Source organism: Oryzias latipes, chromosome 3, assembly GCF_053564925.1.
Source record: "Oryzias latipes strain Hd-rR chromosome 3, Olatipes_Hd-rR_3.1".
Lineage (NCBI taxonomy): Eukaryota > Metazoa > Chordata > Actinopteri > Beloniformes > Adrianichthyidae > Oryzias > Oryzias latipes.
The window spans coordinates 42,443,618-42,467,529 of record NC_136239.1 but is presented as its reverse complement, the minus strand read 5'-3'; the positions used below and the strand labels follow the sequence as shown (position 1 = coordinate 42,467,529).

The 23,912-nt window shown below is 46.5% G+C and overlaps 1 protein-coding gene across 4 annotated transcripts in view; it reads left to right on the top strand.

The window, feature by feature from the left end:
* The first annotated feature begins 4,740 nt into the window (after positions 1-4,740).
* Positions 4,741-23,912, top strand: part of dok4 (docking protein 4) — a 72,819-nt gene continuing 53,647 nt past the window's right edge. For 2 of the 4 annotated variants that reach the window (XR_013654979.1, XM_078944796.1), the window contains exons 1-2: positions 4,743-4,916; positions 9,743-9,991. Coding sequence is in view for 3 of the 4 variants with exons in the window: in XM_078944796.1 (XP_078800922.1) it covers positions 9,926-9,991 (66 nt within the window). In the remaining variant the exon portion in view is untranslated. Of the gene's footprint in view, positions 4,917-9,270; positions 9,434-9,742; positions 9,992-23,912 lie in introns of those variants that run through there. The other 2 variants (XM_078944794.1, XM_078944795.1) reach the window with 2 other exon arrangements.

Genomic DNA, 23,912 nt, shown 5'->3' with positions numbered 1-23,912 from the left:
AGACTGAACTGATTCCAGACTGAACCGGTTCCAGACTGAACCGGTTTCAGACTGAACTGGTTCCAGACTGATCTGTTTCTAGACTGAACTGGTTCCAGACTGATCTAGTTCAAGACTGAACTGATTCCAGACTGAACCGGTTCCAGACTGAACTGGGTTCAGACTGAACCGGTTCCAGACTGATCTGTTTCTAGACTGAACTGATTCCAGACTGAACCGGTTCCAGACTGATCTGGTTCCAGATTGAACCGGTTTCAGACTGAGCTGGTTCCAGACTGATCTGTTTCTAGACTGAACTGGTTCCAGACTGATCTGTTTCTAGACTAGACTGATCTGGTTCCAAACTAATCTGGTTCCAGACTGAACTGATTCCAGACTGAACTGGTTCCAGACTGAACCAGTTCCAGACTGAACTGGTTTCAGACTGAACTGGTTCCAGACTGAAACGGTTTCAGACTGAACTGGTTCCAGACTGAACCGGTTCCAGACTGAACTGGTTTCAGACTTAACTGGTTCCAGACTGATCTGTTTCTAGACTGATCTGGTTCCAGACTGATGTAGTTCAAGACTGAACCGGTTCCAGACTGAACTGGTTTCAGACTTAACTGGTTCCAGACTGATCTGTTTCTAGACTAAACCGGTTCCAGACTGAACCGTTTCAAGACTGATCTGTTTCTAGACTGAACCGGTTCCAGACTGATCTGTTTCTAGACTGAACTCGTTCCAGACTCAACCGTTTCTAGACTGATCTGGTTCCAGACCAATCTGATTCAGTGATCCATCCTGGTTCCACACAGAACCTCAGCCTCTTCATCTCTGCCTCAGAGTCTCTGGCTGCTCTCACCACAGTCTGCTACACCTTTCCTTTGGTCTCACCTGAAACCGTCCTCCACCTCTTCTAACCTGCTTGGACACGCCCCTCCACCTTGGGACTGTTGATGAACCTTCTCCACCTTTAGTTCTCAGATTCCCTTCCTGACACAAACCTCTGCAGAGGATAGCGCCTTCTTGTAGTTTCACTGAAATACATTTTAAATATTTGTCAAGAGGAGATTGCCAGTAAAAACACAAAGACAATTGTTTTACTTTTCGTCTATGAAATGCTTTTGTATTTATTCTCTCTGTAATCTGAAGACGGTCTTCACCCATAAAACCAGCCTCACTCATCAGACGAGTTGATTGGTTAACAGATCCTCCAATCGTGGGTGGTGCAGTGTTCAGATGTTTCCTGTGGGTGCAACAAACAGGAGAAGAAACTGTTGGCAAAGCAGCAGACAATGGTCCACCAAGGATGGCTGTGATGTTTGTGCGTTTGTGTGAAACGAGAGCTCAGAGATGCTGCAACAGAACAATAAAAACCTGCTGGAAGCACACAGTCTTTCTGCTGGAGCTGCCACCGCAGAATCTTTCCGGTCCGTCAGAACGGGAACCTGGACAAGGAGACGGATGACAGGAGGAACAGAAAAGCCTGGAAGTTTGTCGTCTAAACAAAGAAAATGACCCTACAAACTACTGCTGGGAAACCTGAGGCTCATTAGTTGAAGGTGCTGCAGGCGGTGAGTGATGCATCATAATGGCAGGATTTTGTTTAGAAATCTCTTTTTAGCAGCTCTGGTTTGATCTTCTCAGACTAACCTCAAAAAATGACCTTTATCTAGAACATTATCTACAAAAATTCAAGTTTTAATCCTGTCAGCTGCAACTGAACCCTAAACATCCATCTTCATGTTGATAGACTCTGGGGTTGCTGGAGCCTATCCCAGCCATTGACGAGTGAAGGCGGGGTTCACCCTGAGCAGGTCGTTGGTCTATTGCAGGGCCACACCCTCACATACCCCTTTCAGAATCACACATGAACCTGTGAAGCAGGTTTTTGGACCGTGAGAGGAAGCAAGAGCACCTGGGACAAAGCCACATGTATGAGGAGAACATGCTAACTGCACACAGAAAGGACACTGCTGGGGTTTGAACCAGGATCTTTACTGTAAAGCGGGGGTGCGGTCCACTACACCACTGTGCATTTCCGGAACATGATAAAGCTCATTGCAAAATGCTAAATGAGCTTCGATGATGTCAACAGAGGAGTGCTAAAGGAGCTAGCATGACGCAAACAGCAGAACAAGCTAACATAATGATAATATTAGCAACAGAAGCTAACAGGAAACCAGCTGTAGTGATGTCGTTGTGGTTGATACCAACTACGCTCTTTTCCAAAATGACTCAAACATGTCGAACATTTCTGACCCGAACTGTTTAGAGGAAAACTACAAACCCCAGAGCTTCTTGTTGGTAGAGGACCTTGTTACAGGAAGGCTGGAACAAAGGATTGACTTTCTGAACTCTTTGGAAGTTTGTACTGAGAAATGGACTGAATTCTCTCCAAACTGTACATCGGTGCCCCCCGCCCCCCAAAACTCAGTGGTTCTGTAGCTGCAGCTAAAACAAAGTCAAACGCTGCATCTGAGGGACGATCAGCTGTAAGTTTGAACAGAAAGAGTTCAACTCTATGCAGACGAGATCATCATGTAAAAGAAACAGAAAGAAAAAATGTGAACCCAGAAAGATCCCATAACGTCACATCTGTCAGCCAGAGCTTGAGTTTAATCACTGACTAATGAAAATCCACATTTACTGATACATTTATATGCAAAAGAGGATTTTAAAGGTTTGGATGAAGGTTCAAAGGTTTTCAGAACTTCTTCATCCAGAGTCTTCATCAGGATCTGCAGATCCTCTGGATCTTCAGCTGCACTGAAGTTCAGACGCTGCTGCTTGTTTCTTTACTGATGGCAGAATCAGAAACACAACGTTTCAGACTTTTTGTCTCCAAAACATGCATAAACATCAGCTGCATCGATTCAAACAAACAGAAACTAAACAAATTCCATCGACATTCTTAACATGGCCAGAAAAAAAGCACAAAATCTATATTATGTAAGAATACAATTTATAAAACAGATTTCTCCTTCTTCCATGCAGATATTAAACATTTCTGCTTCACATCTGTGGGTTTCTTATTGTGGTCAAATACGCTGTAAATGCATTTAAAAAGAGGAACGACACGGATCCTTTCTGTTTGTATAAATAATTAAAAACCAAGACATGGAAGTTTAATGAGGTCTGTGCAGAAAAGCATTAGAGATGACTGGAAACAGCAGGAAAAGGTCACTTCCTGACGACCAGAGACTCTTCAGTACGTTCAGACTCAGAAGGAGCTCAGTGACGGTGGAACTGCAAACCGTGTTCACAAAGAACCGATAACAAGCAAAACCGGTGAAGAGCAGACGAGGAACCGTTTCCTCTGAACATGCAGGACATGTGAGGACAGGATCCTCATCCACCACAGGAGCTGGGGGGGGTCTGGTTTATTCACAGTTAGTTTTTCTAATAAAGGGAAATCAGTCAAAGTGGCGTCTGTGATGAATTAGTGGATGTTTTCCATCGTTTGTAGGTGAATTACAGAATAAAGTGGAGTCATCTTTATATTCAGATCAGGAATGTGTTAAATGTTTCAGATTCCTTTGACTCCTCATGTCTCTTTTTTCTTTTCTTCCAAACTTTATTGAATGTATCAATTCAAAGCACAACAGTGCAAAACAACAAGGAAGGAACAAACGGGGGGGGGGGGGGGGGGGGGGTCATTATTACATTTTACACAAAGACATTGAAACTGACGCACAGATGAAATATTTTAATTTCTTTCTGACTGTCAGAGTTTCTTCTTGTGTTGATGTTTTGTTTGAACTCATTGGTAAAGACAGAAAATAGGATTTGTAACTTTGGATTTATGAATGTTCCATTTGCATAAAAACAATGAGAGATTAATGCTGTAGAATTGTTCTTTTTATGGGATGGACAGTGGGTGTGGCCAAACATAACATGTTCTAAAGGTGGAAGTCAGTGTGCGGAAATGAAATGAGAAACTTTAGCCCAGAGTTTAGTGGAAAACAGACATGACATTTCTAAACGACAGCATCTTCAGGCTGATGTGGACAAACAGAGCAGCTGCATCAATGTCTTCTTTAACCTCTGCAGATATGGGTAGAATCTATGGATTAGTTTCAATCAGATTTCTTTCATTTTATTGGTTAAAAGTATTTTTCTGGTGGATTTCAGATCTTTTTCCATTCTAAATGGTAAACTAAATGATTCCTACATAGTGAATGGACACAACGTCCTTCTGAAAGAGTGAGGGGGTTACATGTTACGTGAAGAAGGAAAACACATTTGTCCTATTTCTATTTTAGTGGGATCAATTGGTAATAAAGTTGGACTCTGTAATGATGAGCTTTTGAATAACGTCGTGACACATTTAGGAATTGCTTTTAAAACAATGTTAAAGTCTGTTTTAGGCATTTTGATGCTAAATTTGAGGCAGAATTCTTCATGTGACATTAAAGCTCCGTTTGAATTAAACAGCTGATGAACCAGAAGGATGTTTGGAGTAAATCAAGACGGATAAAATAAAGATTTATGTCTGTAATGTCTTTATTGTTCCATATGTAGTATCTGTATGGAGAAATATTGTGTTTGTAGATGAGAGACCAGGAAAGTAACATTTGTTTATGGAAGCAGGAAAGCTTTATTGGGATCTTTTGTACATTATAGTTACAAAATAAAAGAAAGTTTATGCCTCCATTTGACGGCCCATGTCTCTTTCTCCGTTTTTAGTGACGCTGAGCAGCAGGCGGAGGCTCCGGATTGGCTCTTCCTGAGCATCGTCACGCGAGTGGGCGGGGCTTGGCGGACAGACCGCCGCTCGGCTGGGCGTGTCCGGCCGTGTTGTTGTCGGCGCGGCAGCTGGAGGAGCGCGCGGCACCGATCGCCGGGATCCTGCGCGGAGGAACGGCGCTGCTCCTGCCGGTGTCGCGGGGGGAGAGCCGCTGGAGCCCCCCCCCCCCCCCCCCCCCCTGCAGGTATGGGCGCGAGGATGAGGAGGATACAGGCGCGTGAATGTGATGAAGCTGACATGTTTGAGGGAAAGAGTCCAGCATCCTAATGAAGTGAGGGCTCCCACGAGGTTCTCCGTGTCAGGATGTATGTAAACCCTGGTCACGGCCGGAACGCCGCCAGCGGAATTCTGGGATATTTTCTGGCTCCGCTGAGCCCAAAAGCCACAAAATCTTCAGGAAACTGGAGTTTTCATTCGGCTGCAGTGCCCCCTAGCGGCTGCGCCTCCGCCCTTCGCTCAGTTTTATTCGAGTTTTTTGCGGGTTTATGCAAACAGCAGAAAAATAAAACCGAAGAAGAAGAAAGAAGCATTCTGGTAACGTTAGCTATAGAGCATGTTAGCAGGTGTGTCTCTGTCTGTGCAGGTGTGTGTCTGTGCAGGTGTGTGTCTGTGCAGGTGTGTGTCCGTGCAGGTGTGTGTCTGTCTGTGCAGGTGTGTCTCTGTCTGTGCAGGTGTGTGTCTGTGCAGGTGTGTGTCTGTGCAGGTGTGTCTCTGTCTGTGCAGGTGTGTGTCTGTGCAGGTGTGTGTCTGTGCAGGTGTGTCTCTGTCTGTGCAGGTGTGTGTCCGTGCAGGTGTGTGTCCGTGCAGGTGTGTGTCTGTGCAGGTGTGTGTCCGTGCAGGTGTGTGTCTGTACAGGTGTGTCTCTGTCTGTGCAGGTGTGTGTCTGTGCAGGTGTGTGTCTGTGCAGGTGTGTGTCCGTGCAGGTGTGTGTCTGTGCAGGTGTGTGTCTGTGCAGGTGTGTGTCCGTGCAGGTGTGTGTCCGTGCAGGTGTGTGTCCGTGCAGGTGTGTGTCCGTGCAGGTGTGTGTCCGTGCAGGTGTGTGTCCGTGCAGGTGTGTGTCTGTGCAGGTGTGTGTCTGTGCAGGTGTGTGTCCGTGCAGGTGTGTGTCTGTGCAGGTGTGTCTCTGTCTGTGCAGGTGTGTGTCTGTGCAGGTGTGTCTCTGTCTGTGCAGGTGTGTTTCTGTGCAGGTGTGTCTCTGTCTGTGCAGGTGTGTGTCTGTGCAGGTGTGTGTCCGTGCAGGTGTGTGTCCGTACAGGTGTGTGTCTGTGCAGGTGTGTGTCTGTGCAGGTGTGTCTCTGTCTGTGCAGGTGTGTGTCTGTGCAGGTGTGTGTCTGTGCAGGTGTGCGTCTGTGCAGGTGTGTCTCTGTCTGTGCAGGTGTGTCTCTGGTGTCTCAGTTGTGTCGTATCGTATTCATTTTAGCAGACGCCTTCTTCTGTCTCTAAGTGAGGAGAAGGGGGTAAGTAATGGGGGTACATGAGGAGGAATGGGCGGAGCTTGAAGGTAGGTTGAGGTAGCTCTGACAGCAGCAGTGTTGCTAAACAGAATCACCCTTGTCTCAAGGCCAGTGTTGAAAAAAGTAATTAGTTGTAGTTAATAGTTACTTCCCCAAAAGTTATTGACTTAGTTACTCAGTTACTGCATCCTCCTCCTTCATCTCTTCTTCCTGTAACCTCACTCTTCCTCTTGGGTTCCTCTCATTCACACACATGTTCTCCGTCTTGCTGCCCCTAACCTTCATTCCTCTCCTTTCCAGGACAAACCTCCACCTCTCTAGCTTCTCCTCCACCTGTTCTCTAGTATCGTCTGCAAACATCATGGTCCGTGGTGGTTCCTGTCTAACCTCATCTGTCAGTCTGTTCATCACCACTGCAAACAGGAAGTCACCTCCACCATGAACTCCTCTGTCCCCCCTACAGCCCCCCCCCCCACTGTCTTACAGCCCTCATGCATGTCCTGCTGTAGACTTCCTCATACCTTACCACACGTCCTCTCTGGACATAAACTTTCTCCAGAGACCGTGTCTCTCTGACCTTCTCTTCTCCATCAACACCCTCAAAGCAAAGATTCCATCTTCTCCTTCTGTCTCTTCTTTCTCTCTTTCTGGTGGGAGGCGGGCGCCTGTGTTTGGCAGCGGAGCCGCCACCAGTGTATGAATGTGTCTGTGACTGTAAAGCGCTTTGTCCTTGTAGGAAGAAAGGCGCTATATAAGTATACGCCATTTACCATCTTCTCTTTCTTGGCATGAAACCATCCTGTCTGCTCTTCGTCTAGCTTCAGCTACTCTTTCCCATCACTTCATTGTTTGGTTCCTCAGCTTCATTCCTCTGCAGTTATCACAACTCTGCACATCTCCGTATTCTTATGGACTCCATCCCACTTCTCCTCCAGTCCTCAGGAATCTTCTCACCACCTAAGATCCTGATGAACAACCCGTCAGAAACTCCCTCCATCTACACTCCATACCTGCACAGGTGTGTCATCAGGACCAAGTGCCTTTCCACTCTTCATCCTCTTCAATGGCCTCCCCCCCCCCCCCCCCCCCTCCCACTAATCTTTCTTACTTCCTGCTCCACAACAGTCACCTCTTCTGTTCTCTCATTCCTTCATTATTCTTTCCATCCATCTGCCTAACCGGCTGCATGTCCTTCCCATCTTGCTGCCTTGCTCATCTGTACAGGTCAGTCTCTCCTCTTTACTACCAACCTAGCATTTTGCTCACCTATCGGCACATCCCGTTAGCGGTTGCCATAGTGACTCAACACTCCCTAATTGGCACAGGTGGTTTGCAGGGAAGCTCTTCCTGACTCCACCCTGCATGTTCAGGGTTCAGGGAGACCCACAGGGATCTTTCCTGAAGACCCACGCTGGATCAGACCTGAACCCAGGTTCCACAGCCTCACTGCTTTGGTTTCCTCAAACTCAGACTTCTGTTCTGACACAGTTCTGGCAGGTGGGCGGGGCTTCTGCTGCGTGTGATTCCAGTGACTAGACATAAACAGTGACAGATTCCTCTGGATCTGTTTTGGACACAGAGACTGAACCTTAATCCAGTTCAGTCCAGAACAGTTCAGGCTGTCTAAACTGTCCTCCAGTACTTTCAGTTTGAAGCTGCAGGATGTTCTCCGTGTTCTCCGTGTTCTCTGTGTTCTCAGTGTTCTCCATGTTCTCTGTGTTCTCAGTGTTCTCCATGTTCTCCATGTTCTCTGTGTTCTCCATGTTCTCCGTGTTCTCCATGTTCTCCATGTTCTCTGTGTTCTCCATGTTCTTCATGTTCTCCATGTTCTCTGTGTTCTCCATGTTCTCCATGTTCTCTGTGTTTTCAGTGTTCTCCATGTTCTCTGTGTTTTCAGTGTTCTTCGTGTTCCATGTCTGCCTGATCTTGGGGTATTGTTGTTTGTTGTTCTCTCCTGTGTTTCATCCACTCTGACAAACCAACATCCTATAATGATCCTCCTGTTAAACCTTAATGTTCCGCTGTTGTCAGGATAAATTACCCCAGGGCCTGATGGGAAATGTGTGCCGCTGAGCCACGGGCCAAATGGAGAGCAAAAACACACTCGTGATGTTTCTCTGGAAGCTGGGCAGCAGAAACGCTGAAATGAAGTCTGTGTTATGACTCTGGCCTCTGGATGGACATTAATGTGTTACTGTGTGTGTGTGTGTGTGTGTCTGTGACTGTGACTGTGTGTGACTGTGTGTGTGTGTGTGTGTGACGGTGTGTGTGTGTGTGTGTGTGTGTGACTGTGTGTGTGTGTGTGTGTGACGGTGTGTGTGTGTGTGTGTGTGTGTGACTGTGTGTGTGTGTGTGTGTGTGTGTGTGTGTGACTGTGTGTGACTGTGTGTGACTGTGTGTGTGTGTCTGTGACTGTGTGTGTCTGTGTGTGACTGTGTCTGTGTCTGTGTGTGACTGTGTGTGTGTGACTGTGTGTGTGTCTCTGACTGTGTGTGACTGTGTCTGTGTCTGTGTGTGACTGTGTGTGTGTGACTGTGTGTGTGTCTCTGACTGTGTGTGACTGTGTGTGACTGTGTGTGTGTGTGACTGTGTGTGTCTGTGACTGTGTGTGTGTGACTGTGTGTGTGTGACTGTGTGTGTGTGTGTGACTGTGTGTGACGGTGTGTGTGTGTGTGTGTGTGTGTGACTGCGTGTGTGTGACTGTGTGTGACTGTGTGTGACTGTGTGTGTGTGTCTGTGACTGTGTGTGTGCCTGTGTGACTGTGTGTGTCTGTGTGTGACTGTGTCTGTGTCTGTGTGTGACTGTGTGTGTGTGACTGTGTGTGTGTCTCTGACTGTGTGTGACTGTGTGTGACTGTGTGTGTGTGTGTGACTGTGTGTGTGTGACTGTGTGTGTGTGTGTGACTGTGTGTGGCATGTGTGTGTGTGTGTGTGACTGTGTGTGTGTGTGTGACTGTGTGTGTGTGTGACTGTGTGTGTGTGACTGTGTGTGTGTCTCTGACTGTGTGTGACTGTGTGTGCCTGTGTGTGTGACTGTGTGTGTGTGTGACTGTGTGTGTGTGACTGTGTGTGTGTCTCTGACAGTGTGTGACTGTGTGTGACTGTGTGTGCCTGTGTGTGTGACTGTGTGTGTCTGCAGTGAGGAGGACAGCAGTTCTCCTCCATCGCATGGAAAGAAAAACTCCTTCCAGTGAATCCAGGTTCCATCTGCAGAGTCCGTTCAGAGGTTCTGACCCATTCAAACCCGGTGATTTTCTGTGACGTGATCTGAAGATCCCAGAGCTGTCCATTCTCCTTTTTTTAGGTCTGGTCTCAGTTCTCTGCCCGACTTGTTGTTCAGGTCAGTTTGTAGTCCGGCGCTCTTGGTGGCGGATAGAGGCCACGCCCACTGCAGTGACAAGTGTGAATGATCTACAGGAGTGTCTTTGATCGGTCAGGAGAATTTGCTGGTCTTCTGATCATCCTCTAGGACCACGGGAGATGTCTGTGTCGTCCGGTTGTCATGACGACGCTCAGATATGATGAATAACTGGAGTCCTGTCTGATTCTGTCTCAGTCTGCAGTTCTGCACCAGAAAGAAGGATGACAGAAAAAGTCTGATGTTTGATGACAAAGAGAAGACGGAGAGAAGGATCAGTGAGACCAGAAAGGGGAGGCGTGGCACTCCTCGAAGGAGCAGGAACGTTTGGAGGAACCTTCAGGAACATCTAAATGTTCTCCACTGCCGTTCTGCCTGAAGATGGCCTCCAACTTCAATGACATCATCAAGCAGGGCTACGTGCGCATGCGCAGCCGCAAGCTGGGGGTGAGACCCTCCTCTGACTGACCTCCTCGCCTCCTTTCCATCTTCTCATTCATCTGCAGGTTCCTTCACCTCCAAAAGCTGGAGCCAACAGACAATCCTGTTGGTTTCTATTCAGGATCAGGAACACAATCAGGATCAGGAACACGATCAGGAACACGATTAGAATCACGATCAGGAACACAATCAGGAACACGATCAGGAACATGATTAGAATCACGATCAGGAACACAATCAGGAACACAATCAGGAACACGATCAGGAACACAATCAGGAACACGATCAGGAACACGATTAGAATCACGATCAGGAACACAATCAGGAACACGATCAGGAACACGATTAGAATCACGATCAGGAAAACGATCAGGAACATGATCAACATCACGATCAGGAAAACGATCAAGAACACGATCAGGAACACGATTAGAATCACGATCAGGAACACAATCAGGAACACGATTAGAATCACGATCAGGAACACTATCAGGAACACGATTAGAATCACGATCAGGAACACTATCAGGAACACGATCAGGAACACGATTAGAATCACGATCAGGAACACAATCAGGAACACGATCAGGAACACGATCAGGAACACGATTAGAATCACGATCAGGAAAACGATCAGGAACACGATTAGAATCACGATCAGGAACACAATCAGGAACACGATCAGGAACACGATTAGAATCACGATCAGGAACACAATCAGGAACACGATCAGGAACACGATTAGAATCACGATCAGGAACACAATCAGGAACACGATCAGGAACACGATTAAAATCACGATCAGGAACACAATCAGGAACACGATCAGGAACACGATCAGGAACATGATTAGAATCACGATCAGGAACACAATCAGGAACACAATCAGGAACACGATCAGGAACATGATTAGAATCACGATCAGGAACACAATCAGGAACACAATCAGGAACACAATCAGGAACACGATCAGGAACACGATTAGAATCACGATCAGGAACACAATCAGGAACACGATCAGGAACACGATTAGAATCACGATCAGGAAAACGATCAGGAACACGATCAGGAACATGATTAGAATCACGATCAGGAACACAATCAGGAACACGATCAGGAACACGATCAGGAACACAATCAGGAACACGATCAGGAACACGATTAGAATCACGATCAGGAAAACGATCAGGAACATGATCAACATCACGATCAGGAAAACGATCAAGAACACGATCAGAACCACGATTAGAATCACGATCAGGAACACAATCAGGAACACGATTAGAATCACGATCAGGAACACTATCAGGAACACGATTAGAATCACGATCAGGAACACTATCAGGAACACGATCAGGAACACGATTAGAATCACGATCAGGAACACAATCAGGAACACGATCAGGAACACGATTAGAATCACGATCAGGAACACAATCAGGAACACAATCAGGAACACGATCAGGAACATGATTAGAATCACGATCAGGAACACAATCAGGAACACAATCAGGAACACGATTAGAATCACGATCAGGAACACAATCAGGAACACAATCAGGAACACGATCAGGAACATGATTAGAATCACGATCAGGAACACAATCAGGAACACAATCAGGAACACGATCAGGAACACAATCAGGAACACGATCAGGAACACGATTAGAATCACGATCAGGAACACAATCAGGAACACGATCAGGAACACGATCAGGAACACGATTAGAATCACGATCAGGAAAACGATCAGGAACATGATCAACATCACGATCAGGAAAACGATCAAGAACACGATCAGGAACACGATTAGAATCACGATCAGGAACACAATCAGGAACACGATTAGAATCACGATCAGGAACACTATCAGGAACACGATTAGAATCACGATCAGGAACACAATCAGGAACACAATCAGGAACACGATCAGGAACACGATCAGGAACATGATTAGAATCACGATCAGGAACACAATCAGGAACACAATCAGGAACACGATCAGGAACACAATCAGGAACACGATCAGGAACACGATTAGAATCACGATCAGGAACACAATCAGGAACACGATCAGGAACACGATCAGGAACACGATTAGAATCACGATCAGGAAAACGATCAGGAACATGATCAACATCACGATCAGGAAAACGATCAAGAACACGATCAGGAACACGATTAGAATCACGATCAGGAACACAATCAGGAACACGATTAGAATCACGATCAGGAACACTATCAGGAACACGATTAGAATCACGATCAGGAACACTATCAGGAACACGATCAGGAACACGATTAGAATCACGATCAGGAACACGATCAGGAACACGATCAGGAACACGATCAGGAACACGATTAGAATCACGATCAGGAAAACGATCAGGAACATGATCAACATCACGATCAGGAAAACGATCAAGAACACGATCAGGAACACGATTAGAATCACGATCAGGAACACAATCAGGAACACGATTAGAATCACGATCAGGAACACAATCAGGAACACGATTAGAATCACGATCAGGAACACTATCAGGAACACGATCAGGAACACGATTAGAATCACGATCAGGAACACAATCAGGAACACGATCAGGAACACGATCAGGAACAAGATTCGAATCACGATCAGGAACACAATCAGGAACACGATTAGAATCACGATCAGGAAAACGATCAGGAACATGATCAACATCACGATCAGGAAAATGATCAGGAACACGATCAGGAACACGATTAGAATCACGATCAGGAACACGATCAGGAACACGATCAGGAACACGATTAGAATCACGATCAGGAACACAATCAGGAACACGATCAGGAACACGATTAGAATCACGATCAGGAACACAATCAGGAACACGATCAGGAACACGATCAGGAACACGATTAGAATCACGATCAGGAACACAATCAGGAACACGATTAGAATCACGATCAGGAAAACGATCAGGAACATGATCAACATCACGATCAGGAAAACGATCAGGAACACGATCAGGATCACGATCAGGAACACGATTAGAATCACGATCAGGAACACGATCAGGAACACGATCAGGAACACAATCAGGAACACGATCAGGAAAACGATCAGGAACATGATCAACATCACGATCAGGAAAACGATCAAGAACACGATCAGGAACACGATTAGAATCACGATCAGGAACACAATCAGGAACACGATTAGAATCACGATCAGGAACACTATCAGGAACACGATTAGAATCACGATCAGGAACACGATCAGGAACACGATTAGAATCACGATCAGGAACACAATCAGGAACACGATCAGGAACACGATTAGAATCACGATCAGGAACACAATCAGGAACACGATCAGGAACACGATTAGAATCACGATCAGGAACACAATCAGGAACACGATCAGGAACACGATTAGAATCACGATCAGGAACACAATCAGGAACACGATTAGAATCACGATCAGGAAAACGATCAGGAACATGATCAACATCACGATCAGGAAAACGATCAGGAACACGATCAGGATCACGATCAGGAACACGATTAGAATCACGATCAGGAACACAATCAGGAACACAATCAGGAACACGATCAGGAACACAATCAGGAACACGATCAGGAAAACGATCAGGAACACGATCAGGATCACGATCAGGAACACGATAAGAATCACTATCAGGAACACGATCAGGAACACGATTAGAATCACGATCGGGAACACGATCAGGAACACGATTAGAATCACGATCAGGAACACGATCAGGAACACAATCAGGAACACGATCAGGAACACGATCAACATCACGATCAGGAAAACGATCAGGAACACGATCAGGATCACGATCAGGAACACGATCAGGAACACGATGAGGAACACGATCAGGAACACGATCAGGAACACGATCAGGAACACGATCAGGAACACGATCAGGAACACGATAAGAATCACGATCAGGAACACGATCAGGAACACGATTAGAATCACGATCAGGAACACGATCAGGAACACGATTAGAATCACGATCAGGAACACGATCAGGAACACGATCAGGAACACGATTAGAATCACGATCAGGAACACAATCAGGAACACGATCAGGAACACGATTAGAATCACGATCAGGAACACAATCAGGAACACGATCAGGAACACGATCAGGAACACGATTAGAATCACGATCAGGAACACAATCAGGAACACGATTAGAATCACGATCAGGAAAACGATCAGGAACATGATCAACATCACGATCAGGAAAACGATCAGGAACACGATCAGGATCACGATCAGGAACACGATTAGAATCACGATCAGGAACACAATCAGGAACACGATCAGGAAAACGATCAGGAACATGATCAACATCACGATCAGGAAAACGATCAAGAACACGATCAGGAACACGATTAGAATCACGATCAGGAACACAATCAGGAACACGATTAGAATCACGATCAGGAACACTATCAGGAACACGATTAGAATCACGATCAGGAACACGATCAGGAACACGATCAGGAACACGATTAGAATCACGATCAGGAACACAATCAGGAACACGATCAGGAACACGATTAGAATCACGATCAGGAACACAATCAGGAACACGATCAGGAACACGATCAGGAACACGATTAGAATCACGATCAGGAACACAATCAGGAACACGATTAGAATCACGATCAGGAAAACGATCAGGAACATGATCAACATCACGATCAGGAAAACGATCAGGAACACGATCAGGATCACGATCAGGAACACGATTAGAATCACGATCAGGAACACAATCAGGAACACAATCAGGAACACGATCAGGAACACAATCAGGAACACGATCAGGAAAACGATCAGGAACACGATCAGGATCACGATCAGGAACACGATAAGAATAACGATCAGGAACACGATCAGGAACACGATTAGAATCACGATCAGGAACACGATCAGGAACACGATTAGAATCACGATCAGGAACACAATCAGGAACACGATCAGGAACACGATCAGGAACACGATCAACATCACGATCAGGAAAACGATCAGGAACACGATCAGGATCACGATCAGGAACACGATCAGGAACACGATGAGGAACACGATCAGGAACACGATCAGGAACACGATCAGGAACACCATCAGGAACACGATCAGGAACACGATAAGAATCACGATCAGGAACACAATCAGGAACACGATCAGGAACACGATTAGAATCACGATCAGGAACACGATCAGGAACACGATCAGGAACACGATCAGGAACACGATCAGGAAAACGATCAGGAACACGATCAGAATCACGATCAGGAACATGATCAGGAACACGATGAGGAACACGATCAGGAAAACGATCAGGAACACGATCAGGAACACGATCAGGAACACGATCAGGAAAACGATCAGGAACACGATCAGGAACACGATGAGGAACACGATCAGGAACACGATCAGGAAAACGATCAGGATCACGATCAGGAACACGATCAGGATCACAATCAGGAACACGATCAGGAACACGATCAGGAACACAATCAGGCTTGCAAAATGTGTGTGCGTGTATGTGTGTTTGAGAGAGTGTGTGTGTGCATGTGTGTGTGTTTATGTTGGGATGTATATATTGAGGGGGGAGGGGTGTGTGTACTAAGGGGGGTGCGGTTAAAATTGGCGGGTAGGGCACTAAGGGGACGTTTCCTGATTACTCACAGTGACGTCCCCTCACCCTCCCCACCAAGGGGCCCTAAATGTCTAAGGTGCGGTTAAAATTGGCGGGTAGGGTGCTAGGAGGACATCCGCTGCTTGCTGGCAGTGATGTCCAAGCACCCCCCCTACCAAGGGCCCTACATGTCTAAGGTGCAAATAAAACCGAAAGAGGGGGGGCCCACTCCATACGGCAACCACAGGAGGGGGGTCACTGCCTAGTAAACCCCCCCCCCCAAGGCTCATCGCAGGCTAAGCCCCCCACCCCCTCACCCTATTATGAGGTTATATGAGGAAGGGGGTAAGTTGGGGACAGATGATAGACTGTCCCCCGGTGGTCAAACAGCCGTCCCCCGCCCCCCCCCCCAGCAAGGGGGCCAGGCCCACCCAGCCCCGGGGCCCCACCCCCGGAGGCGCAGACACCCCAGGCCCAGCACCACCACCCCCACACAGAGAGAGGGGAGCCAGAAAGCGCCGGCCCCCCCCGGAGCAAGCCTAGGCCCCCACCCCCAAACGCCGGCCCTAGAAGAGCTCTGGTCACGCCTCGACGGGACCGAGGCAGCCAACCGGCCGGGGAAACCGCCGATGGCCTCAGCGGAGACCCCGACCCGTCAACCCCCCCTGCCCCGTACCAATAGTGCCCCCCCCCCTCCCCCAGAATGCCCCCCCACAGGACAGGGCCGACAAGACCCCCACCCCACCCCACCCCCAGACCCCGCAGCCGAAGCGGATGACACCCAGAGCGACCGGGGGCCCAAGAGGGTTGTCCCGTCCCGCCCCAGAGCCAGGGAAGGGCCGATCCCAGCCCCAGGTGTAGACGGGAAGCCCATCCAGCGCCGCTGGGCCCCCCCCCCCGAGCAGCGCCCCCCGCCAACCCCCCCCAGCACAGGCAAAGGGACCACCCCCCCAAGCTAAGCCAGACCACCACCCCACCCCCCCACCACGCACCCCCACACCCAAGCCCAGAGGACCACGCAGCGCCCCAGGCCGCCCCACCCAGGCGCCGGACCCGACCCCCCGACCAACGGAGCCCCCACCACCCCCGGCCAGGCACCGGAGGCCCCGACCCCCACCCCGGCCCACGGCAGAAGGGCAAGGAGCAGCGACGACCATGCCCCCCCCACCCCCTAAGTCATGGAGTTAGCTATGGGAGACCAGAGAGACCGAATTCTTTCAAAGTTACTTGAACTTTGGGCTGACATTTTTTCCAAGCTGATATGATCAAGCAGCAGATTTCTGTGTTGACTTATATTTATATTTTTTTTGCTTTTCCAATTTATTAAAATAGTTTTTTTTAGCAATGCAAAGAGTTATGAAAATGATAGAGCCTAATCCTCCTTCTACATCGATGGCACTCATGTCACCAAGCACACAAAGTGACGGTGAAGCTGTGATTGAAACCTTAAGCCAGACTGATAGATCGGCACATACCTGCTGCCAGAGAGCCTGGACAGGCGTGCAGAACCATAGTGCATGCATGTAATTGTCGGGTAGATTACTGTCACAGTGCTGACAAATGTCTGAGTTACTGAGACCCATCTTGAACATCCTCTGTCCAGTGTAGTAAATTCTGTGAAGAGTTTTGAAATGGATTAGCTGCAGATTTGGATTTTTTGTCATTTTAAAGGTGTTTAGAAAAAGTTCTGACCAAAAACTTTCATCTGTGCTGATGCTCAAATCCGCATCCCATTTTGTTGTCGGAAGTGAAATATTGTTATCTAAATTACATAAAAGTTTGTATATTTTGGAGAGAGTTTTATTCATTGAGAAATTGATCAGAGTGGTAACTACATCTGGTAGCTTTAAATCGTTGTCTCTGTATTTAAACTTTTTAGTAATAATTGATTTAAGTTGCTGATATTCCAAGAAGTTATATATTCCATGTTTGTCTTGAAGTTCCTGGGGAGTTATGAATCTTCTATCAATAATTATGTTCTCTAGTTGTTTCATGCCCCCTGCTTCCCAAGCTGGGAAGTGGATAATTTTTTTGTTTATGAGGATGTCTGGGTTGTTCCAGATGGGTGTCATTTTGCACGGTTGAATTGATGATTTTGATATTTTGAGAAATTCCCACCAGGCTGTTAAAGTGGCATTTATATTAATACTTTTGAAACAATCCTGTTTTTTAACTATTTGACTAATAAATGGAAGATCTGACAGGTTGATCTTTCCACATAACGCCTGTTCCAAGTCTAACCATGAGTTGGTTTCTGGATTATTTTTTAACCATTTTAAGATGTATTGTAATCTATTTGCAAGAAAGTAATTGTGGAAGTTAGGTAATTCTAATCCTCCACAGCTTTTTGCAGATTTTAAAGTTTTTAGACTAATCCTTGCAGGTTTATTGTTCCATAGAAAGCTTGATATGGATGAGTCTAATGTTTTGAACCATTTTAATGGCGGTTGTGTGGGAATCATTGAGAAGAGATAATTAACTTTGGGTAAGATTTTCATTTTAACCGTGGCTACCTTGCCCATAAGGGACAAAGGCAGGTTGGTCCAGCGTGTTAGATCGTCCTGTATGTTTTTCAGTAATGGGGTGTAGTTTAGCTGCACCAGTTCTGATATTTTGGGGGAAAAATAAATACCTAGATATTTTATATTGCCTGATTTAACTGGTATTCCTTGCCCCTTTATGTCCTTGCTCCGCATTACTGTTCAGTGGTAATAAAACAGATTTATTCCAATTAATGGAATAGTCTGATATAGAAGAGAATTCATTAATGATTGTTGCCGTTTCATTTACAGAATGTATATTACTTAAAAACAGTAATATGTCATCTGCATAGAGACTAATTTTATGATGGCTGTGTTTGGTTTTAATTCCTTTAATGCTCTCATTCTGTCTTATTGCTGCAGCTAGAGGCTCGATAAATATTGCAAAAAGAGAGGGGGAGAGTGGGCAACCCTGTCTAGTTCCTCTTCCAAGAAAAAACCTGTTGGAAGTCTGTTTATTAGTTCTAACTGATGCATTGGGGTTGTGATATAATATTTTGATCCAATTGATGAATGATTCTCCAAACCCAAACTTATGGAGGGCAGCAATGAGGAACTTCCAATTTACTCTATCAAAGGCTTTTTCAGCATCCAGTGATAGTATAGTCATTTCCTGGTTTTTGATGGTGGCAAAGTCTATTATATTAACAAGTCTGCGGACATTGTCATCCGAGTGTCTGCCTTTGATGAATCCAGTTTGATCAAAGTCAATTATGTGAGGAGTGACTTTTTCTATTCTCTGTGCTAGTGCTTTGCAGATAATTTTTACATCTGCATTAATTAAAGAAATGCGGCGATAGCTTGAAGGACTCGTGGGGTCTTTGTCTGGTTTTAGAAGAAGGATAATGTTGGCAGAGTTCATGTTAGGTGGTAGAGATTGGCTTTCATTGATAAATTTTACCGTTTTATAAAACGTTGGTGCCAGTTGTTCCCAGAATTCCTTATAAAACTCTGCAGGAAAGCCGTCGGGTCCTGGTGCTTTACCATTAGGCATAAGTAACAGAGCTTCATGAAGCTCAGACAACGAGAGCAGAGAGTCTAAATTTGTGATTTGATCTTCGTTTAACTTGGGCAGGTTTATATTGTTGAGAAATGAGTTGATGCTTTGTTCTGATGGATTGATCTGTGGAGTGTATAAGTTTTGATAAAAGTCTTTAAACGCATTATTAATTTTTACCGGGTCATGGGTGACATTCCCTGTTTGGTCCATAATAGAAGTGATTGTTGAGTTTTCTTTATTAATTTTAAGCTGATTAGCTAGAAATTTGCCAGATTTATTTGAGTTTTCATATCTTTCCAGTCGAAGCCTTTGTATCTGGAATTGTGTTTGTTTATTGATGATGTCATTTAACTGCAGCTTTAAATTTTTCAGGTCCCCCAGTATGTGTTCCTGTGCAGAAGCAGCATAAGCAGTCTCCAGAGTTTTTATTTTATTTCCTAATTCTAATAAATCTGCTTTCTCCTTGCGTTTTTTATGCGTTGAATAAGAGATGATTTTCCCTCTCATGACTGCTTTTGCTGCTTCCCAAAGAATACTTGGTGATATTTCAGAAGTATCGTTGAATTCTAAGAAGGTTGCCCACTCTTTTTTAAAGAATTCAATAAATTCCTGGTCTTTTAACAGAGATGTATTAAACCTCCAGGTTGAACCCGAGGGTCTGGGTACTTCCCTTGAAATAGTAACAGAAACTGGTGCATGGTCACTGATAATAATTGGATGAATGTTGGAACTTTTAATTTCTTTCAAAAGGGAGTTACTGACTAATAAATAATCTAAACGAGATTGTGAATGGTGAACTGGAGAAAAAAAGGTGAACCCCTTAGTGCTTGGATGACATGAGCGCCACGCGTCGCAGAGACCCAGATCATTCATGTACTGCTTTAGAATACTTGCGGACCGCCATGTACGCTGGTTTGCTGCTGTGCTGAGTCTGTCAAGTTCAGGGTCCAAAACAAGGTTGACGTCTCCTCCTATAATGATTGTGGAGTCAGAGTGAACTGAGAGTGAGGTGAAGAATCTGTGAAAGAAGGAAGAGTCGTCAAAATTAGGACCGTATACACTCGCTATACAAAAGTCCTTGTTCTGAATGGATATATTAATGATTACAAATCTGCCTTCTGGGTCAGTAACTGTATCCTTATGAGTAAATGTAACATTTTTATTAATCAAAACTGCAACCCCTCTTTGTTTGGAGTTGAAACTGGCAGAATACATAGCTGGATACTGGGAACAGCACAGGAGATGACCAGCTGATAATGATAAATGGGTTTCCTGCAGCAGAGCTATATCTGCTTTAAGATCATTCAGGTGATTTAACACTTTCAATCTCTTTGGCCCAGAACCAAGTCCGTGCACATTCCAGCTAACGATGTTAAGACTGTTCATAGCTGTTCTAACCGGGAGAGTGCAAGGCTAAATAGTGCGTGTGTCCGTCCGTGTGCGCGTGCACGCTGTGCGTTTCTGCTACACTGACAAGCGCTATGCGTTGTGGGTGAACGTGTCTTGGCTATGAGCTGCATGTTACGTGCGTCCTGTGTGAGCCTAAGTGAGGTTTTTGCAGTTTATCAACGTGTGTGTGCGGGATCGCGTGTGCATGCTCTTATGCGCGCTAGTATGCGCGCGCGCCCGTTCCGTGCATAAATAAATACTCACCGTGGTTGCGTTGACTTTACCTGATTCACATATGAGGACATGGGAAGGGGGGGGGGGACAAGAGAAAAGAGAGAGGAAAAGAGAAAGAACAAAAACAACGAAACAACAACAGAAACATGAATGTGAGAGAAAGAAAAAACACTTTTCCTGAGAGGTGTGGATTATTGATGATCCGATTATTTCCTAGTTAAATAAGTTTGCGGGTTTCTTCTGGGCAGCGCAGATGTCAGTGCGCCTCTGAAAGCCTTCAGCACAGCCAGGGTGTTACCTCGGGGTCCCGGAACAGCTTGCCATTCACAAAAAGTTTATCAAAGGCAACCACCACACGAGCTCCAGCAGACAGGTGCTTCCTCCTCAGCGGGAAGAGAGATCAGCAAGGAAGGTGGGACCTAGGACCATCTGTCCCATGCCTCTTCCCTGGTGGGGGGTGCGGGCCCCTTTGCAACGGCGGCTGTGTCCCCGGGGTACCGGCTTCCTGGGCCCGGCGGTGCTCTCTCCGCGCGGTGGGGGGGTTCACATTACATCTGAGCCGGGGGTGTTCGTGTCCCTGGGGGGTGGGTTCTGGTCCTTGCTCCTGAGTGCTGGGCCCCGCCAAATTTCCAACTGTGGCCGAGCCTGGTCGGGCCATATTTACAACACCCCTTGTGGGCCCTCTTTTTTCCCCGGGGTTCCCCCCTTCTGGGCGGGGGCGGCGGGCCCCTGCCTCGCTCCTCCCTGGACCAACCGTGGGCCGGGCGGATGGCTGCCTGGAGTGCGGAGTGGGTCTCCCTTGGGGGGTCCTGGCTCGTACCTGAAGTTGGGGCGGGGGGATGCCCGGAACTCCTGGGTGGTGGTGGGGTGCTCGTCTGGGGCTGTGGGCGTCGTTCTCCGGTGGGGCCCTGCGTTGGGTTCTCCCGGCGCGGCGGGGGGGCTGCTCTCCTGGTTGGGCTGGGGCGGCGCCCTCTTTCCCTCCGTGCCTCCCTGCTCTCTGGCTCTGGGGGCCTTGCGGCGGCCCTGCTGGCCCTGGCCTGGGTGGCGGGCTTGGTCGCCCGGGCGGCGGTTGTTCCCTGCCGGTTCCCGTGTGGCATTGGGGGGATTCCGGCTGCCGCTGCTGGTGCGGTGGGGGTCTTGGGGTGGGGATGGCTGGGCACTCTCCCTCCTTTTCACGTTCCACCATCCATTTTAGAAGAACATAAACACTCACCTGAGCACAGGTGTTAGCTCAACAGACTGAATGACTGAAATATTTCACACTAGTTGGTTTTAAGGCATAAGTATGCGTGTGAACACTATCTGTTTTGTGTACATGTCGACAGGTGGACATTTTTGCAACTAACAGGTGTGTTTATAACATTTGAGTGTGTGTGTGGACAGGCTCCGCCCTTTTTTTTTTTGTTTTTTTTTTTTTACATTTGAACCTTACCATAATGATTAACAACCAGTAAACTTGTTGCTGTATGCTGCTTCATGGTCTTATCCCCCTTCCCCTCCTATTATCACCCCCTACCCCCCCTCTCTCTAACGTCCCTCTCTCTTCTTCCCCTCTTTCCTTTTCCGTCCGGTCCAACACCAAAGATTTTCAGACATGTTTGAAATTAATAAAGTTTGGCCTCAATTACAAAAGGGGTTTATTCAGACATACCTTTGGTTTGTCTGAAGATTAATAACCCCTCTTGTTAAAGTAAAATATGTCCAACCCAAGAGGCCCTCAGCTCTCATCTGTCTGCCCAGCTGTTGGACAGCACAAGTTAAAAAAAAAAAAGAAAAAAAAAAAAAAAAAAAAGGAACACGATCAGGAACACAATAAGGAACACAGTCAGGAACACGATCAGGATCACGATCAGGAACACGATCAGCAACACAATAAGGAACACAGTCAGGAACACAATCAGGAACACGATCAGGAACACGATCAGGAACACGATCAGGATCACGATCAGGAACACGATCAGGAACACGATCAGGATCACGATCAGGAAAACGATCAGGATCACGATCAGGAAAACGATCAGGATCACGATCAAGAACACGATCAGGATCACGATCAGGAACACGATCAGGAACACGATCAGGATCACGATCAGGAACACGATCAGGAACACGATCAGGATCACGATCAGGAACACGATCGGGAACACGATCAGGAACACGATCAGGAACACGATCAGGATCACGATCAGGAACACGATCAGGAACACGATGAGGAACACGATCACGATCAGGAACACTATCAGGAAAACGATCAGGAAAACAATCAGGAAAACGATCAGGATCACGATCAGGAAAACGATCAGGATCACGATCAGGAACACGATCAGGATCACGATCAGGAACACGATCAGGAACACGATCAGGATCACGATCAGGAACACGATCAGGAACACGATCAGGATCACGATCGGGAACACGATCGGAAACACGATCAGGAACACGATCAGGAACACAATCAGGATCACGATCAGGAACACGATCAGGAACACGATCAGGATCACGATCAGGAGCACGATCAGGATCACGATCAGGAACACATTTACTGTCAAATATTAAACACAAAACACTTAGTATTTAGTTTGACAGACTTGTGTATTTGTGAGTCGTTGACAGACTTGTGTATTTGTGAGTCGTTGACAGACTTGTGTATTTGTAAGTCGTTGACAGACTTGTGTGTTTGTGAGTCGTTGACGGACTTGTGTATTTGTGAGTCGTTGACAGACTTGTGTGTTTGTGAGTCGTTGACAGACTTGTGTGTTTGTGAGTCGTTGACAGACTTGTGTATTTGTGAGTCGTTGACAGACTTGTGTGTTTGTGAGTCGTTGACAGACTTGTGTGTTTCTGATTCGTTGACAGACTTGTGTATTTGTGAGTCGTTGACAGACTTGTGTGTTTGTGAGTCGTTGACAGACTTGTGTGTTTGTGAGTCGTTGACAGACTTGTGTGTTTGTGAGTCGTTGACAGACTTGTGTGTTTGTGAGTCGTTGACAGACTTGTGTGTTTGTGAGTCGTTGACAGACTTGTGTATTTGTGAGTCGTTGACAGACTTGTGTATTTGTGAGTCGTTGACAGACTTGTGTGTTTGTGAGTCGTTGACAGAC